This window comes from Poecilia mexicana, unplaced genomic scaffold, assembly GCF_051168715.1.
Source record: "Poecilia mexicana isolate PSO_F unplaced genomic scaffold, ASM5116871v1 scaffold_17, whole genome shotgun sequence".
NCBI classification, from domain to species: domain Eukaryota; kingdom Metazoa; phylum Chordata; class Actinopteri; order Cyprinodontiformes; family Poeciliidae; genus Poecilia; species Poecilia mexicana.
In genome coordinates this window covers 29472596-29491652 of record NW_028263386.1, presented here as the reverse complement: position 1 = coordinate 29491652, position 19057 = coordinate 29472596, and the positions used below count along the sequence as shown (strand labels likewise).

At 39.6% G+C, this 19057-nt stretch overlaps 2 protein-coding genes across 2 annotated transcripts in view; one reads left to right on the top strand and one right to left on the bottom strand.

Annotated features, from left to right (window-relative positions):
- The first annotated feature begins 265 nt into the window (after positions 1-265).
- en2b (engrailed homeobox 2b) lies at positions 266-3262 on the top strand. Its single transcript, XM_014979092.2, has 2 exons — positions 266-850; positions 2361-3262. The coding sequence occupies exons 1-2, from the start codon at positions 367-369 to the stop codon at positions 2681-2683; spliced, it is 807 nt and encodes a 268-aa protein (XP_014834578.2). The 5' UTR covers positions 266-366; the 3' UTR covers positions 2684-3262.
- A 10372-nt stretch (positions 3263-13634) lies between these two features.
- The window catches only part of cnpy1 (canopy FGF signaling regulator 1), a 52908-nt gene continuing 47485 nt past the window's right edge, over positions 13635-19057 (bottom strand). The window contains exon 6 of the mRNA XM_088014577.1: positions 13635-13801. Within this exon, the coding sequence (XP_087870703.1) occupies positions 13761-13801 (41 nt within the window). The 3' untranslated portion in view covers positions 13635-13760. The remainder of the gene's footprint in view (positions 13802-19057) is intronic.

Below are 19057 nucleotides of genomic sequence, written 5' to 3'. Positions count from 1 at the left end.
TTCATCAAGAGGATTTAGTGCTTCAGGAAGCTTCTCTAACTGAGCTGGAGCAGTCTGCAGCTTTCACACTTTGGTTCGTTTGTTTTAATGTAACAGGTAGTTTGTGCTGCAGTGGAGTGAAGGAGTGAGAGCAGAGAGGAGAGGGATGCTCTCATCACAAAGAAAGCATGATTGTTCTGGGCCGAAATTCACAGGCGCCTTTTTAGAACTGAACACTTTTACCTCAGATGCAAACACACTGCCTGCTTTTCTTATCGAATTTTTATTTTTCATTCTTTCCAACGGCATCAGCTAATTGCTCAAAGGAAGACAGAGACTAATCAGAAACTTGGATCTCTTTCTTTGGAGCTTCAGCTCATCATCATTATGGAGGAAAATGTTCAAGGAGAGCGTCAGCGTCCAAAGAGGTCTGGAGAGGAGCCCAACCGGGCCATTCTGCCTCTGCTGCAGCAGCCCGGGATTCAGCAGTCCAACCGGGTCACCAACTTCTACATAGACAACATCCTAAGGCCGGACTTTGGCCGAAAGAGAAAAAAAAGCACATTATGTGTTCGGGGAGGAGACGGGCTGGAGGAGAGGAGCGAGGTGTCAGGGAGAAAAGCTTCCAAAACGGACTCAAAGCGCGGCAGGACAGGAGGAAGGGAGGACAGCCTGGGGAAGTCCGACCACCAGCATGCAGAGACTGAGGCGAGTGGTCCCGGGCTGACAGCCTGCGACTCAGGCCGAGGGGTCTCCTGCCGCAGCCCCGAGAGCAGCGAGGCCCCGGCGGCTCCTGCGGCCCCAGCAGCCAAGCCGATGCTGTGGCCGGCCTGGGTTTATTGTACCAGGTACTCCGACCGGCCTTCATCAGGTTGGTGGAAAATGTTCCCTCAATCACATCATTTTAGATACATTTAATAAAATGCGAATTTTAGAGATAAAAATAAATATTATATCTGAGATAAAAATAAATAAATAAAACATATGAAATTGTGGGAAAGGCTACAGAGGGAAAAAAATCTTATTTAAACTTTAAAATATGATCGAGAGTATTTTAAAATTAGTTGAACAGCAGAAACAATAGTTTTAAGAAAAAACGAAGCACTTTTAACAAAGACTTAGCCGTTATTGCACCAACATATAAATATTATATTCTTAGAATCATTTAGCCGTGATCAAACTAAAACATGAAGCATTTATACAAAGATCATTTATGATTCATGCAGCATATTCATCGTGAGTCGAACGCTTTCTGCAGGTCTTGGGTTTTTGACTTTTGATTTTTCTGACCATAATAATCTGCCAAAGTGGACACAAAGTGTTTTATTAAAATAAAAGTGAAATGGACAAAACATGTTTTACAGTCAAAAACATAAAATACCGAAGTAAAACCAAGTTTAACGTCATTGTTTCCCCGCTTCTTTGTTATTTTACCATTTGCATTTTTTTTTCTAACAAAAGAGTTGGGGGTGCAGTGGGGGGGAGGGAGAGGAGGCGAGTGTAAAAAAGTGAGGGGCCGTGAAAACCAAAAATCCTGAAACATTTTAAACCGCCTTTTAGAAAGCAAGAAAGAAAAACTGACCTCTGATCTGCGGCTACATTTAATTCGTCTGAGTGAAAAGTTGGCTTCACGTCACATGTGTTCTTAGTCAGAGTGTTTCCTCTACATATTTTAAAAAATAACTAAAGGAGGAATAATAATAAAAACGGAATGCATTGAGCATCCGGAGAACTACCACTACAAGCGATGCAAATGTAGTTTGATTTTGTTCACGAAAATACGAAAAGGAGTGTTTTAACGTTCGGGCCCGAACTGAGCCGAAAGGAGCCTGAAACGAGGCCACAGTTCATCTGCAGCTCGGTTTGATCAAATGTCTGACGGTCGTTTTCTTTCTGTTTTTATTCAGTCTGATCCAGCTGATTTTTTGCTAGATTTTTATTAAAACCAGTTTTAAACTTTAATGTCATACTGAATAATAAAAACAGACAGGCATTTGACCTCCAGCCCACGAACGGCCTGCGACTCAGACCACGGAGCAGAAATAACAATCCTCGTCTTAAACCCCAAACATTGCGCAATTTTGGGGAAACACAAAACGGGTGATCCAAATCTGATTTAAGGAAATATTAAAAGTTTCCTATTAAAGATGTAGTGAGGACGTCAGAGGTTTTGCCTCAGAATAAATCGCGTCCTTCATTCTGAAGTTTGGTCCCTGAGATAATTCACCAATGAACAATAAAAGTCTCTGATGTTCATGTCAAGAAGTTCAGCGTGCATCTCGGGGAACAGCGCCTTTCTCTGTCCGTTTAAATCACAAAAACTTTCAACAAAGCTTGAAAACGAGCTAACTGGATGTTTTGTTCTCTCTTGTCCACACAAGGGCCCAGATCCCGCAAACCAAAGAAAGCCCCGACCCCGAGCAAGGAGGACAAGCGGCCCCGGACGGCCTTCAGTGCCGAGCAGCTGCAGCGGCTGAAAGCGGAGTTCCAGAAGAACCGCTACCTCACCGAGCAGCGGAGGCAGAACCTGGCCCTGGAGCTCAGCCTCAACGAGTCTCAGATCAAAATCTGGTTCCAGAACAAGCGGGCCAAGATTAAAAAGGCCACCGGGAAGAAGAACTCTCTGGCGGAGCACCTGATGGCGCAGGGGCTGTACAACCACTCCGCCGGCCGAGAGGCGGAGGCCCGTTCCGACAGCGACTGAAGCCATCACACCACCAGCATCCTGAGGCTCTGCACCGCCGCCGTCTGACACCTCACAGTTCTGCGCGCTGGACTGTTTAAAGCACGCGTTGACATGGCTGCACGCCGCACGTGGCAAACTGCGATACAGCCGGAAGCAGCCTCAGACAAATCTTTTGAAATATTTTAGATGTAGAGTTCTTTCGTCTTGCAGGCTCAGCTGAGGCAGAAGGCCGGCTCGGAGCGCTCCAGGCCGGCCGGAACCACCGGCTGACAGCGTGGCTGCTGGAACCCAAAGACAGCTCAGCGGCTTCAGCCGCTTCATGGTAGGCCTTCTGTTTGTCCAGCTGTTCTGTTGCTACATTTTCCTTTGTGAGTCAATGCTCCGCTATGTTTCATTTTAGAGCTGACCTGGCAGCAGGCACCTGCAGAGCTGCTAGTTTTCTAGGATTTCAATCATTTATGGACCTGACCGGAAATGCCTTTGGATCTGTGGTTCCAGTGCTGCCTTATCGCAGTTCCCCAATTTCCCAGCAAACTATCGGTGTCAATAAGTGGGATCATGCGCTCTTATTTATATCCAACACAGCCAGAATCCAGAGCAAAGAGCTCTGACATGTTTACATAATTTATTTTTCTACACAAACCTGTCTTTGAATGGAATGTTTGGCGGATCAGATGAATATGAATCCAAACCAAATGTAAGCCTTAAAATGCAGTCAACATTTTTGTTTCCTTAAATTGCTTCTGTTTGTTTCGTAATGAAAATTTTATGTTTTCAGTTGTTTTTGTCCTTTTCTGATAAAATTCTCCTTTTTAGACAACATGTAAATAATTTATGTCATGATGATGTGTAAATAAACAATGCAGATCTGACTTTTTAGATATTTTATTTTATGCCCAAATACAGAACACATTTTATGAAAATAAGCAACTTATCAGACTTTACAAACAGTTTTAGCTTTAATTATAAATGCACAGAAAGTGGCAGATGGAAACAACTCAATCTATATGTACATTTGCATTTCCTTTGTTTAAGGTGCTCATTTAAAATCCAGTGATTGAATGATTTGCTTATTCACTATGTATAAGCATTCAGTTCATACAATTTCTTACAACAAGCTTAAATTGATGTTTTTACTCTGAACATGAATATTTTCCATAAGTGGTAAAATATTGAGTAAAAAGCTCCAAGCATAAAAGTCTTCACAGGTCAAATGAACCATATACTTGCTGCTGTTTCAAAAATGAAGATTAGAGAAAAAAAAACAATCCTATAAAATTTGCAGATATTAGCAATTAAATAAGCATCATAGAAACAAAGGCATGTAAGTAGAATGTATGAACAGGAACCGATTCAGAAGAATAAGGGTTCCTCGACTGGAGTCAGTTTTGGTGCTCTATCCAGAGAAAAAAAACAGACAGGAAATATTTTACTTGTGCAAATTACACTGATAAGCAGGTCAGTAGAATCGATCAAAACCATCTGGCAGATTGCTCCATGTGCTGTAACTCCATAATTTTTGAATATTTGAGTGTTTGAATGAATAAAAATCCAAGAACATTAAAAAACACCTCATGCAAAATTAGACCATGAGTTTATTATGAGTTTATTATGAGGTGAATTTTTTGTAAAACATCCACAATACAAAAAGTAATAGGTTTTGGGGCCCCCAAACCTTGCAGCCCTGTGCTACTGCCGCTATGAGTCCTTTCTTAAATCTGGCCCATAAAACATCATGGAGCTTCACAGTGGTCAAATTCAGCTGACAAAAATTCTTCAGTAAATCATCCAAATGTGTGTTAGATCCCAAACAATCAGGTAAATAACAGCAGAGTTTCTTTAAATAAATGTGCATCCATACAGGTCATGAGGACACATATCAATTGCTGGTTCAAATTATCCATTTACCTGACATATCTAACTTCTGATATAGAAAATAACACAACAAAATGTATATCAGCAACAATTTTGGGGTATATGAGATTTTTTTTTTCTGTTTTTTGAGGCAGTCATCTCGGCTCGGTTGAATTAGAAAAAATATTTGCAAACTGAAACAATCCTGAAGATGAATCAGATGACATGTTTGGTTGAAGTTAAACAAAAACAACATGTCCTCTTTTCTAAGCCAGATCCAGCAGCCAAATTATTCCTAAGGAGTCACTGAAAACGCCTAACTTCACTCGTCTCTTCACTTCTGGGTGATATCTGCTTGCCAGAGAAGGGGAGCAGTGGAAACAAGAGACATGGACAGAAATATGAAGACCAGAGGAAGATCCACTGTGTTTTCTATTGGCAATGAAAGCAGCAGTGGCCAGTGGGCTGAAGGACTGCAGAGGCCCTCATCTGCATTTCCTTTCTTAGCTAGCTTGTAGGTGGAAGTAATGCTCAACGGTCGCTGACTTGAAGAACTCAGCTGCTCTTGACTTGGGAGAAAAGGCTGGGAGCCGAGTTTCCATGCACTGTGGCACTGACAGCCGAAGGGTTGGTGATGCTGGGTATACTGGGTATGCTGGAGTATGCTGGGCTATGTTGGGGTATGTTGGGGTATGCTGGGGTATGTTGGGGTATGTTGGTTGCATGTTGGGGTATGTTGGTGGAGTATGTTGGAGTATGTTGAGGTATGTTGGGGTATGCTGGGGTATGTTGGGGTATGTTGGGGTATGTTGGTTGCATGTTGGGGTATGTTGGTGGAGTATGTTGGAGTATGTTGAGGTATGTTGGAGTATGTTGGGGTATGTTGGGGTATGTTGGTTGCATGTTGGGGTTTGCTGGAGTATGTTGGGGTATGTTGGGGTATGTTGGTTGCATGTTGGGGTATGTTGGTGGAGTATGTTGGAGTATGTTGAGGTATGCTGGGGTATGCTGGGGTATGTTGGGGTATGCTGGAGTATGTTGGGGTATGTTGGGGTATGTTGGTTGCATGTTGGGGTATGTTGGTGGAGTATGTTGGAGTATGTTGGGGTATGTAGGAGTATGTTGGGGTATGCTGGGGTATGTTGGGGTATGTTGGTTGCATGTTGGGGTATGTTGGTGGAGTATGTTGGAGTATGTTCAGGTATGTTGGGGTATGCTGGGGTATGTTGGGGTATGCTGGAATATGTTGGGGTATGTTGGGGTATGCTGGGGTATGTTGGGGTATGTTGGTTGCATGTTGGGGTATGTTGGAGTATGTTGGAGTATGCTGGAGTATGTTGGGGTATGTTGGTGTATGTTGGTTGCATGTTGGGGTATGTTGGTGGAGTATGTTGAGGTATGTTGGGGTATGTTGGTTGCATGTTGGGGTATGTTGGTGGAGTATGTTGGAGTATGTTGGGGTATGTAGGAGTATGCTGGGGTATGTTGGGGTATGTTGGGGTATGCTGGTGGAGTATGTTGGAGTATGTTGAGGTATGTAGGAGTATGTTGGGGTATGTTGGGGTATGTTGGTTGCAAGTTGGGGTATGTTGGTGGAGTATGTTGGAGTATGTTGGGGTATGTAGGAGTATGTTGGGGTATGCTGGGGTATGTTGGGGTATGTTGAGGTATGTTGGTGTATGTTGGTTGCATGTTGGGGTATGTTGGTGGAGTATGTTGAGGTATGTTGGGGTATGTTGGTTGCATGTTGGGGTATGTTGGTGGAGTATGTTGGAGTATGTTGGGGTATGTAGGAGTATGCTGGGGTATGTTGGGGTATGTTGGGGTATGCTGGTGGAGTATGTTGGAGTATGTTGAGGTATGTAGGAGTATGTTGGGGTATGTTGGGGTATGTTGGTTGCAAGTTGGGGTATGTTGGTGGAGTATGTTGGAGTATGTTGGGGTATGTAGGAGTATGTTGGGGTATGCTGGGGTATGTTGGGGTATGTTGGGGTATGTTGGTTGCATGTTGGGGTATGTTGGTGGAGTATGTTGGAGTATGTTGAGGTATGTTGGAGTATGTTGAGGTATGTTGGGGTATGCTGGGGTATGTTGGGGTATGTTGGTTGCATGTTGGGGTATGTTGGTGGAGTATGCTGGGGTATGTTGGGGTATGCTGGGGTATGTAGGAGTATGTTGGGGTATGCTGGGGTATGTTGGTTGCATGTTGGGGTATGTTGGTGGAGTATGTTGGAGTATGTTGGGGTATGTAGGAGTATGTTGGGGTATGCTGGGGTATGTTGGGGTATGTTGGTTGCATATTGGGGTATGTTGGTGGAGTATATTGGAGTATGTTGGGGTATGTAGGAGTATGTTGGGGTATGTTGGGGTATGTTGGTTGAAAGTTGGGGTATGTTGGTGGAGTATGTTGGAGTATGTTGGGGTATGTAGGAGTATGTTGGGGTATGCTGGGGTATGTTGGGGTATGTTGGGGTATGTTGGTTGCATGTTGGGGTATGTTGGTGGAGTATGTTGAGGTATGTTGGGGTATGTTGGTTGCATGTTGGGGTATGTTGGTGGAGTATGTAGAAGTATGTTGGGGTATGTTGGGGTATGCTGGGGTATGTTGGGGTATGTTGGTTGCATGTTGGGGTATGTTGGTGGAGTATGTTGGAGTATGTTGGGGTATGCTGGGGTATGTTGGGGTATGTTGGTTGCATGTTGGAGTATGTTGGTGGAGTATATTGGAGTATGTTGGGGTATGTAGGAGTATGTTGGGGTATGTTGGGGTATGCTGGGGTATGTTGGGGTATGCTGGTGGAGTATGTTGGAGTATGTTGAGGTATGTAGGAGTATGTTGGGGTATGTTGGGGTATGCTGGGGTATGTTGGGGTATGTTGGTTGCATGTTGGGGTATGTTGGTGGAGTATGTTGGAGTATGTTGAGGTATGTTGGGGTATGCTGGGGTATGTTGGGGTATGCTGGAGTATATTGGGGTATGTTGGGGTATGTTGGTTGCATGTTGGGGTATGTTGGTGGAGTATGTTGGAGTATGTTGAGGTATGTAGGAGTATGTTGGTGGAGTATGTTGGAGTATGTTGAGGTATGTTGGGATATGCTGGGGTATGTTGGTGGAGTATTTTGGAGTATGTTGAGGTATGTAGGAGTATGTTGGTGGAGTATGTTGGAGTATGTTGAGGTATGTTGGGATATGCTGGGGTATGTTGGGGTATGCTGGAGTATGTTGGGGTATGTTGGGGTATGTTCGTTGCATGTTGGGGTATGTTGGTGGAGTATGTTGGAGTATGTTGGGGTATGTTGGGCTATGCTGAGGTATGTTAGGGTATGTTGGTGGAGTATGTTGGGGTATGTAGGAGTATGTTGGGGTATGTTGGGGTATGCTGGGGTATGTTGGGGTATGTTGGTGGAGTATGTTGGGGTATGTAGGAGTATGTTGGGGTATGTAGGAGTATGTTGGGGTATGTTGGGGTATGCTGGGGTATGTTGGGGTATGTTAGTTGCATGTTGGGGTATGTTGGTTGCATGTTGGGGTACGTTGGTGGAGTATGTTGAGGTATGTTGGAGTATGTTGAGGTATGTTGGGGTATGCTGGGGTATGTTGGGGTATGTTAGTTGCATGTTGGGGTATGTTGGTTGCATGTTGGGGTACGTTGGTGGAGTATGCTGGGGTATGTTGGGGTATGTTGGTTGCATGTTGGGGTATGTTGGTGGAGTATGTTGGAGTATGATGAGGTATGTTGGGTATGCTGGGGTATGCTGGGGTGATGTTGGGGCAATTTGGGGTATGATGGGGTATGTTGGGGTATGCTGGGGTGATGTTGGGGAATTTTGGGGTATGCTGGGGTATGTTGGGGTATGTTGGGGTATGTTGGGGCATGGGGGCACAGAACCTGGATGATAGTCAAAATGTTTCCACACAAAGCAGGAAATTATGACACTCAGGCCACAATATTTACTCTATCCTGCTCCAACTGGGAATTTTAATAAGTCAGGAGGAATAGTGCAGCAAAAACATGAAGCCTACGCTGGTGTTTACATTTGAAGCATGCTTTTAAAATGTCAGATAGTATTCCAATGTTCAATGTGTCAGTCTTGTTGTTGCTGGAGTTTATTGGGGCATGCCATTAGCAATGCATAAGGAGAGCAGTGTCACTGCCTCCATGCATTGCATGGCAGGCACCTATTGTTCTACACCCAATAGAATGTCTCTTTATTATAGCTTATTTATTATTCTTCCATTACCGTTAATGCGGCTCGTACCGCTGCATGCCCACCCACAAAAGTGGTATCAAAACGAGCGGCTCGATCCCGGCATTGGAGCTATTACTTTTAGTGGGATTCTGAGATAAAATGACGACATAAATTGAGAAAAACGAGAAAACTTTAATTTGAGGAACTCACAGCATCACTAAGATTTCTCTCTGAAACACACACACAGCACAGTGGAGGTCTGACTCCAAAACTCTGTTTAACTCCCCCTCACAGGCACAAATAGAGGCCTATTGATCTCAAAGTTGGTCATGACATAGATACACATGCCTGCTCCTGTAAAATGTTTTCAAAATTTTCCTAGGGCTTATGGTTTTTTGTCAGGGTCCTGGAGACCAACGCTGGGTGTCTCACAAGTATAGAAACCAGCATCTTGTCTGACAGACAGCCAGCCCAGGTGCAGATCATTAATTACCATAGCAACGGGTCCTAGACAGAGCCAGTGAATATTCCCACAGCGCTGAATCAGATCTCACAATGCATTGTGGGAAGAATACATATTTCCTGTGACTATTCATGTTTTGCTTACAGAAAATGATTACTTTTCTGAATTTTTGAGTGTAAATTAAAATGCTTAGTATGAAAATTGATCTTTTTATAGAAATTAACAATTACCAACTTTCTTCATGTTTTTTTTTATTTATTTTGGACCATGAGTGAGATCACCATGTGCGAAGCTTATAGTCGTCGGTCTCGGATTGAAATTTGGTGACATTGGGTTTATACCCTGCTTTTCAATGGTGACTCATATTGTCACAATACACCTGACAATATTTACAGTTACTGTGTTGTAGTGGTGGGATAAGTATGTCAGACTTGCATATATCAATTTGTCACGTCAAATTTGAAATGCTGGGTTTAAAGTGATGGGCACAGTTGGCAGGCCCCTTAAAATTTCTGCAGGAATTTTCTAGTTGTTTACTATTCCTTCACACCTATGTTCTGGAAGCAAACTGGAAGACGTTGCTGCTTTTATTTAAGTTTTAAAATAATTTGGAAGCAAATGTTTGCTGCTTGAAGTTTTTAAATCTCCAACCACTTTCTAAGTTATAAAGAAAAGCTAACATCATATTTCTTGAGGAGAAAAGAGGATTTTTTTGTTGTTTTGTTTCAGCATCAGTTTTTAGAATTTCTTCAGCAAATAGACAGGAAGAGTCTAATGATAATAAACCTGGAGAGGACAGTACAAATTCATGTGTTGGTCTGCATTAACAAAACAGGACTTGCCTCAGCAGAGCCTGGTATAAGCTAGCACGAATCTAACTATATGCTAATGTGTGAACACTTGCAGGTTATGTCCATGTTTCTTCCTAAGATTATTTGGATTGTTGTCATAAAAATAAACAGAATTAATATGAGGTAAATTGCAGGGTCTGACCATAAGAGCCTGGATATGTTAAAAGAGGAAGAAAAAAAACCTTTCAGTGCCACTCTGTGTTGCATCTATTCAAACCAGTTGTTCTTCAGTCAATGCCAGCCCAAAGAAAGGACTTCCTGCAGTGGAGTCCAAACCTTTTGCCTTGTGGCCCAAATTCATCAAGTTGAAAGTGTTTTCAGGCCTAACAAAATCATAATGAAAAACAAAATGCAACAACATTTTTTATTTTGATTGTCTTTATTTTTACTTTCTCAGCAATAAACTAAATATTTAGTATTTTAGTGAAAATTAAAGTTATCTTATTTTTGTAGAAAATAAGATAGAAAAATTAATATGTATTGCTTAGTGAAATATAAAATAATATATTAAGCAATGAAACCAGATGTATTTTTCAAGTGTTAACATCTATAAATTATACTGAATGTTTGATTTTATTTTTTATATATTTGTCTGTAAGCAACACTGATGTCCTTTGATATCCTAAGTTACAAAGTTGTTGCCGGATTTAGTGGTTGTTACACCTAAATGTCTCTTATTTGAATTTTTGTCATTTTTACTTGCATTAAATTTACAGAAATCCTAATTTCAAAGGACTATAAAACACTTAATATGTAGAAAAACTTAACATTTTATCATAAAAATTAGAAAAATGGAATGCAAAGAAAAAAAAACCACCTAACATTCTCACTGCCAAAGCATTTAACCACCCTTTGTGGCAGTCATTATGAAATAATGAAAAGATGGAAATGAAGTTTGTTAATCACTGCTTATTCACGATGCTGTGTCTGTTGACATATATCTAAGGTTTCATTTAGTAATACTTAAATCCAGCACACTTGTCTTATTTCCTGAGTATGGGAACATTTGAGTCACATTTCTTTCTTCCCTGGTTAAATACAAGTTAAAAAAAACATAACACTGATTTATCTAAAGTTCAGACATCCTCTTGTCATAAACTTCACCTCTCCAACAGGCAGAGGAAAAGGGCAGACGAGTAGAGAAAAGAAAAGTACATATCACAAAGTACCGATGTCTCCTGTGTCTCAGTCAAACAAAAGATTGCCCATCCAGTCCCCCTCCCCCACTGAGAGATTTACCCATAGTTCTCTAAACGCTTCCTAGTCAAACTTGGAATATGGAATGAAGAGGACAGGGGCTTTGTGGCGGAAATATAATTACAGCCACTAAAAGCTGGTGACGGTGAAGAAAGGGAGATGACATCAGGGCAATTTCACACCCAGGACTTCGATGGCCAGGCCAAGCCTGGATGTTGCTGCAATACACTGATCAAAGCCTGCTGCAGCTGGCCTGCACACCCACCCTCTGCACCCCCCACCCTCTGCACCCCCCCCCACACCAACCACCATCAAAAGAGGAGACTTATATATGCTAATCTCCAGGAGAAATATATTTTTAATCTTGTTAGAAAACAATTTAATACTGAAGTTCAGTGACTAAACTTTATGAGAAAACAGTGACGATTCAACAATGCATGACTATTTTTGCTTTAATACTTTGTTTCAAAGCTGATGTTCAGTGTCAGAATATAATTATCTTTCTGCAGTAACAACATAACGGTGCTGTACCAGAAGCCTGGTGCATCTGGGACGTGACATCATGTTGTTTTTAACCCAGAGCAGTGGGAGGGAACAGAAAGGTTTCTGAACATGGTGGCATGTTTACAAAAATATTGGCATATCAGCTTTGTTATCTTATTTAACCAACTCCAAGCACCTTTAAACCACATTTAGACATCTCTATGGATGTTGTTTCACATTTCCTTTCACTTTTCACCCACAATGTCACATTAATTAGACAGAGGACAATGCCATTGTTTCAGTCTAGTTAACAAAAATTTACTTGAAGGCACGTTTCAGGGACATTATAACTGGAAGTACAACAACTAATAGCTCTTTTTATGGTTAATGTGAAGAAAGGGACATTGAACTTTGCTCACCCTCAATGAATCTCTTAGTTGTGTAATAACTTTGGTAAACTTAGGTGAAAGTGAGCATCCAAATAAAACTGTTCTAAGGATCTCATACATCCTTAGGCCTGTTTTAAAATGTTTGGTTTTCATCTAGGGCTGAAATGATTAATCATAATTAATCGATTATTGAAATAACCAGTTAACAATTAGTCCATTAACAATTGATTGTTAATGGGCTAATTGTTAACTGACTCAGTAAAAATTATTTGCTCAAAGAACAACATACTCAGTAATTAATCCAAAACTGTACAAAAACTGTTTACATTTTGTATTTAAAATAAAAAAAACCCTCGGTTTGTCAATTTGCTCTACTAAATAAAACTCCTCAAGAGGTACCATAGTTTTAGCTTCACCTGGTTCACATTCTGTAAAATATAAAAACAATCTACTATTAAGCACCTTTGAAGAAATGGTGACCAGATCAGCCCTGCTCTGTACTGATGTTCAGTCGAGCACAAAGACCTCAGCTTTTCATGTTAGAATGATTTTTTTAGCTGCAGATCCATCCTTTGTTACAAATGATCAAGCATTCACTAAAAAAATTCTGTTGCTGCACTTTTGGCAAGAAATTTTTTATTTTCTTATATAAAAAAGGAATTGAATTATTTCTTTATTAATGTATTTCTAATATTGTGAAAAGAAGCTTAAGTGGTTTAATGAAAAATCTGTGGAAGGTGCCTTTTTTATCTGATTAATTGATAAATTGTCAGAATAATTGATAGAACAATCAATAACTAAATTAATTTTTTGCTCTGGAAAGAATTTGTCCTGAGTTCACAACTTCTTTAGCATATGAATGGAGCAACTAACCAGCGACCCATATGCTTCCACAAGATTGTTGTCTCACTAATAACATGACCCAACTTTGAAACACTCAGAAGGTAAAAGGTAAAATAAATGTCTAATTTTGAAATAAAAAATTCAAATCTGCTCCTCCATCACCTTAATAAAAATCATAATACAAATATACAGTGAAAAGGGAGCAGTAATGATAAGCATTCTCCTCACATGGCAGATTTTTTTAATGGACCAATCTTTAAAATGTCTTGAAAGGTTCGTTTCCACTTTTGTTCCGGAACATTTCATCCAGTCTGACTGTTTTTTCCAATGTGGGATCTGAAAGATGAGCCAAGTATGTAGATGACAGTCCCTGAATCAGAGTGTGTTCTTCTCCACTGCACTGCGCCGCTTTTGTCTGGGGAAACCGATCTCCACCCACAGCAACAGAGGAGTCCAGAATGAGATGACAAAACAGTGAAGTCAGTCTAATGCTGGGGATATTTAGAGAAATTCTTATCCATCCAAAAATCCCCCCTCCCTGTAACTTGACAATTTATGTTGTAGATCTCCAACTACTTTGCAGAAATGAGAAAAATCTAGAAGTCCACTCTTGTTCCTGAAAAGGTTCCCACTGTGGAAACAGCTTTAAATATACAGAACTATGTGCACAAGTAGAGACAAAATGGAAACAAATAATGTGTTCTCTCAAAATTTTATATTTTATTTGTTTACAAAAGTTCATTGGTACAATGATTTTCAGAGTTTCAAAATGATCTTTGAACAAGTTGTTCACTCCAAGACCAAGGCAGAAGTGATTTCAATCACTACAGCTCATCATTTGGCTGACTGTCGTCTTTACAGTAATCTGCAGGAAAAGAGGGAAAAAGAAACACCTGTCAGTTTTCTGCCATAAGTAGTACATGTAGGCCAAAAATATAATTATAATTTGCCTTTTGGATAGAATCTGCCACAAGAGCTGAAGAGGTCTGCAGCTCCTCCTCAGGAGGCTCTCATGGTTATTACTCAGATTAATATTGCTCCTTGCATATATGTCAGTTTAGATTAACAGCTACTTTACGTTATGGTACACTCATCTTATAGAACATATTCCCAATAAGTTAATTTTTAAACAGTTTTTTAAGCTGGTTTATATTTGTACTTTTTTAACTCCTCATTCAATCCATTCCAGACATTTACTCCACACACCAATAAACAAAAACTCTTCTTGGTTGTTCTAATACATTGTTTTTTCAAATGTCCTCCTCTTAAATTATAACCCCCCTCTCTGTCACAAAACTTTTTCTGTATATTGTGTGGAAGTTGATGATTTATTACTTTAAACATGAATTGTACAGTTTAAATGTTACAAGGTCCCAGAATTTCAGTATATTTGATTTAAAAAATAACAGGTTTGTGTTCCCAATATTCGGATAATTTTTTTTGTATAACGTATTACAGCTATAAATTTGTTTTGTATGTATTCCCCCAAACTTCCACACAATATGTTAAATGTGGTACAATGAGTGTGTTATAGAAAATAAACAAAGATTTGTAGTCCAGGACAAATCTAATTCTCCTCATAGCAGCAACACTTTTGGCTATTTAAGATTTTACTAGGCTGATATGTGGTTTCCAGATAAATTTATTATCTAATATGACACCCAAAAATTGATTTCATGGACTTCTTGTAAGTCAACAAGCTGTCACAATATAATGACAGTTTTAATAAATATGTGGACAAAAAATATTTTTTATAAAAGTTACATACTGCAGCTTTAATTTCACTTAGGAGAGAACAGGTCAGGAGGGACGTGGGTTAGAGCTTCTGCTGACTGACTCATCTGTTATTAAGTGGTAAAAGGTACAAGGGACAAGTTCAATATATGAATATCTTTGTAATTATTTTCCTTAATTCATTAAATGCTAGTGAAATGGAGGTAATCAGTAGTCTGTAGCTAAGCTAACTATGCTAAATGGTTGATAATCTCACACAGTCTACCCACCTCTCTTATGGAGAGAAAAACTGGGTTATAAATTGGCACTCTTGCCTTTTTCTCTCTCTCCCTCTCTCTATTTTTCTTTTTGTTTTTTTGAAAACCTGACTTTATAACTTTTCTTAACAGCATAGTAACTGCCACAGTCGTTCTTGTTTCCTACTGTCTGCTAATGAACAGCTCTCTCTCAAGCCTCCAAGCAGGAACGAACCATTTCATGCAGGGGGTGGGGGGTTTCAGGGCAAATATGAATGTGTGTTTTTTGGTCTGGAAGTGGGAACATAACATTTTTACTGCTAAAAACAATCTTCGAAAATACAATATGATTAATTTTGTAATTGACAGGGCCCCAATTTTTTTTTAATTTCTATGAACAATAAATAAAAAAGAAATTGTGGAGGGCCCCCTGTTGGTCAAGGCCCCTAGAATTGTCATCACTTTTCCCCCCTATACCGTGCCCCTGCCTGCGGAACCCCACAAGCTATGTTTAGTAAATCTGATTTCTGATTATCAAATTCTACAAATTGTTTCCTTTGTCCAATGTAGCTTCTAAGCCAGTTTAATCCTACCCGTGTAATTCCAAACCTTTCCAATTTTTTTAATAAGATGTCATGATTAATGGTATTGAAGTCTTTATAGAAATAGAAAAAAATTAAGGGCCCTGTTAATGTTCAATGACAAGCTAGTTAGCATCATTCCTTAAAATCTATGTGGAATTTTCCTGTCTCTCTGCTCTTTTTACTATTACACAATAAAAACAATATTTACTACTGACAGAAATTAAAACAATCTTTATAACATGATAATAAAAAAACAGCCTCTTGTCAGTCCAGATAGTCCTAACTTAGTCTGCATTTACATTGCCACGTCCCTCCTGACCTGTGAAATTAAAGCTGCGGTATGTAATGTTTATATATATATATCGTATTTTCCGGACTATAAGCCGCAGATATCTCTGCCGCTGTAGGTTTTCCACAACGATGCAGCAGCACGCAGCAGAGGGGAGCGGACACCCAAATTTTGAGACATAACAGATCGATTGAATATCACATTTATTATGGCTGAAAAAGAAAAAGTTGCCAAGTTAAGATTTAACTGAAGTGATTATGAGGGCGTATGAGTTTGAAGAGAAAAATCTCCTTAGTGTATGCTACTAGCATGTGCAAAATGAAAATGGGCGCTTTCTTCTTCTTCATAGACCAGGGGTCTCAAACTCAATTTACCCAGGGGCCACTGGAGGCAGAGTCTAGGTGAGGCTGGGCTACATAAAGGATTCCACTAAAAATAGTTTAAAAATATCTTCAAATGTCATCAACATTTAATTATTTCTCCAATACATGAACAGCATATGGAGGACCAAAGCTGACATAATAAGAAATAAAAGCAAAATATGTATTTAGTTTTTCTTTTCCTTACACGAGTTTCCGTCAAGTAATGTATATTTTTCTTTTTTATTTCCCCTAAACGTATTTTTGTCAAGAAAAATAGATATTTTGCTTTGTTGATTTTTTTGCTTCTCCCTTTTCTGCTCGCTGTATTTCTGCTGCATCGTTATGTTCATGAGAAGAGCTGCCTTCTACGTCTAACATGGGCCAATAGGTTCTTTGGAACCAATGTCACTGTGTCAGACGTTGTGGGGCGTTTAGGTGCAGTAGCTCAGCGCCATCTTTACAGGCCACAGACCAAAACAAACTTTATCCTGGTGGTTTTATTGTGTTACCGACTGCAGTGAAGTTAGTTTCGAGTTGGATATTGGATTTTCCAATATCTGCCGAGCAAGCGGCGTTTAATGATAATGACCCAAGTTTAATTTAAATAAATGAAAAATCTTATTTTTCCCCTTAATGCTATATAACTGATCAACAACATTCTCAAATTTCAATTCCCTATTAAAACTTTTGACTTCCAGCCAGTTAATCACTTCCTGCTAAAGAGCCCCCTGGTGGTTGAAGAAAAATCCACATATAAGCTGCCCGGACTATAAGCCGCATGGTACGTACGTACCATGCGTACCATAAAATGGCTAAAAGACATTTAATATATGGACTGATTTTCCATAATTTAGCTTATGTATATAATGTACAGTGTTTTTTTTTGTCACCAACTGTGTGTGTATCGTGTTTTGTGTGCGGAGGAGCGATCAGAAACGGCAGAGAACAGACTCCAGGTAAGGCAGGCAGTTCTCTTGCCTCATCGCTAGGGGCGCTCATGATCCCAGATATTGTGACTCCACAACTGCAGAGTAAGACACAGTGAGCTAGCCATGGAGCTACCCATACAGTAAATAAGTAAAGTGCAGTGATATATTGGTTTTCTCCTCTCTTCCGACGTCAACATGAAAGACTTCATTTCTACACTTAAACAGTTTTCTAAAGTGGATTTTCAATTGAACCAGGAGATAATAACTAAAGGAAAGTTTGATGATTCTCAAACGGAGTAGAAAAGACACGCCGAGAATAGACTTGGCTTTGGATGAACGGATATTTTTGTGCAGAATTAGCGGTGCATGGATTTCATTGATACATAAAGGTAAGACAGCAATAACATGTTTTTTTTTTATGAAATGTGCGTTTTGTGGGCTACAGTTTGTATGTCTGAATAATTCAGTAAAGTAGAAGCGGTAGCTAATCTACCACAGCAATTATTTATTAATTAAACATTAAGCCTAAAACGTACTACAACAACAGACTAAATGTTCTGTTCTGTGTGCAAAATTCTTGAATGTTATTTGGTGTTAAATCCTAAAACATGAAGTGGCATTGTTGTCAGTTGCTATGGCAACGAGTCTGCGTAGCTTGACGAATACAGATCACTTTGCTGTGGATCATGGCACGAAATCAATAACTACATTTCTAAGTTTCACTGAGTTAACGCAGCTATGGATGGCATGTAAAAGGTTAGTCTTTTTGCCTCCCAGCATTGTATGCCTGCGCAAAATTTCCCTACGTCCAATAACATCTTGAAATAAAATGCCGAGTCCTCAGCGTCCGAGACCGAGACCATCAATAAATGGTCTCGAGACCAAGACCCTTCTCGAGTACTACAACACTGACATACATACATATATATATATATGTATATATATAGTAACCCGCAATTAGTCAAGACTTTTATTTTTGCTGGCTCACTTCCTGTTTTGCCCCAAACTTGCCAACTTATTTAAAGCTCCGCCTCCAGCGCACAGTTGAACTTCATCACCTATTCACTGTGATTGTGGCTGGCTGTTTGGCGTCTTCCTGCAAATTAATCGAAATCTTTGCATCCACTGATTTGATCTATTGGTGAGTTGTTGGTGTGATAGCACTATTGGTTTAGCATGAAATTTCTGCTTGATTGCTCATTAGAGCATTGTTTTATTAGAACTGTTGGCGTCCGTTACCTGGGCCGTCACCGGGATTGAAACAGCTGATTGCAGTTTAGTATGCCCAACTCTCTTCCCAAAGGTAACATGATCGTTTAACCTTTGTTTACCTTTGCTGTGGCGAATCACAGCCGCTGGAGTTTCTGAATGTTCAATAAACGACAAACTTGGACTAATTACCTCGTTAGTCTGTCATTTACAACAAACATCAAACAATGTAAATATGTTTCATTAAGTATTTAACAAACAAATGGCTTCTACCGTGATAATTATGTGAAATTAAATTAATTCAGTGATTCTTGAGAATAGGGACAAAACAGGTCCTATGGATAAAGCATGAAATTTGAATAAAATATACACAAAATATATTTTTTTCAAATATCTAACTAAACTAACCTGGGTCATGTGAGCACAACAATGTATATTTTTCTTTTTTTTGCTGAATATTTTTTTATTTTAAACATTGTAGTCGGTGGATGATGCCTGTAAAAGCCCTTGTCCAGGAGCAGAACTCAATATATTATAATAGTTTAAAACAATTAAAGAAATACTAAAATTATATATTATGACAATTAAGTATAAGTAGTCATATAAATAATTATAAAAGTATTGATAAATTGAATTAAAAATAATTTTTAGATATTTTCCAACTCCGTTGAAATTTGTCCTTAGTTTTTGTCAACACCGTCAGAAATGAAAAGAATGTAAAAAAAATCAGGCATTATTGGGGGGCACCAGAACTTCTGAGGACCCCATGACATCGTCT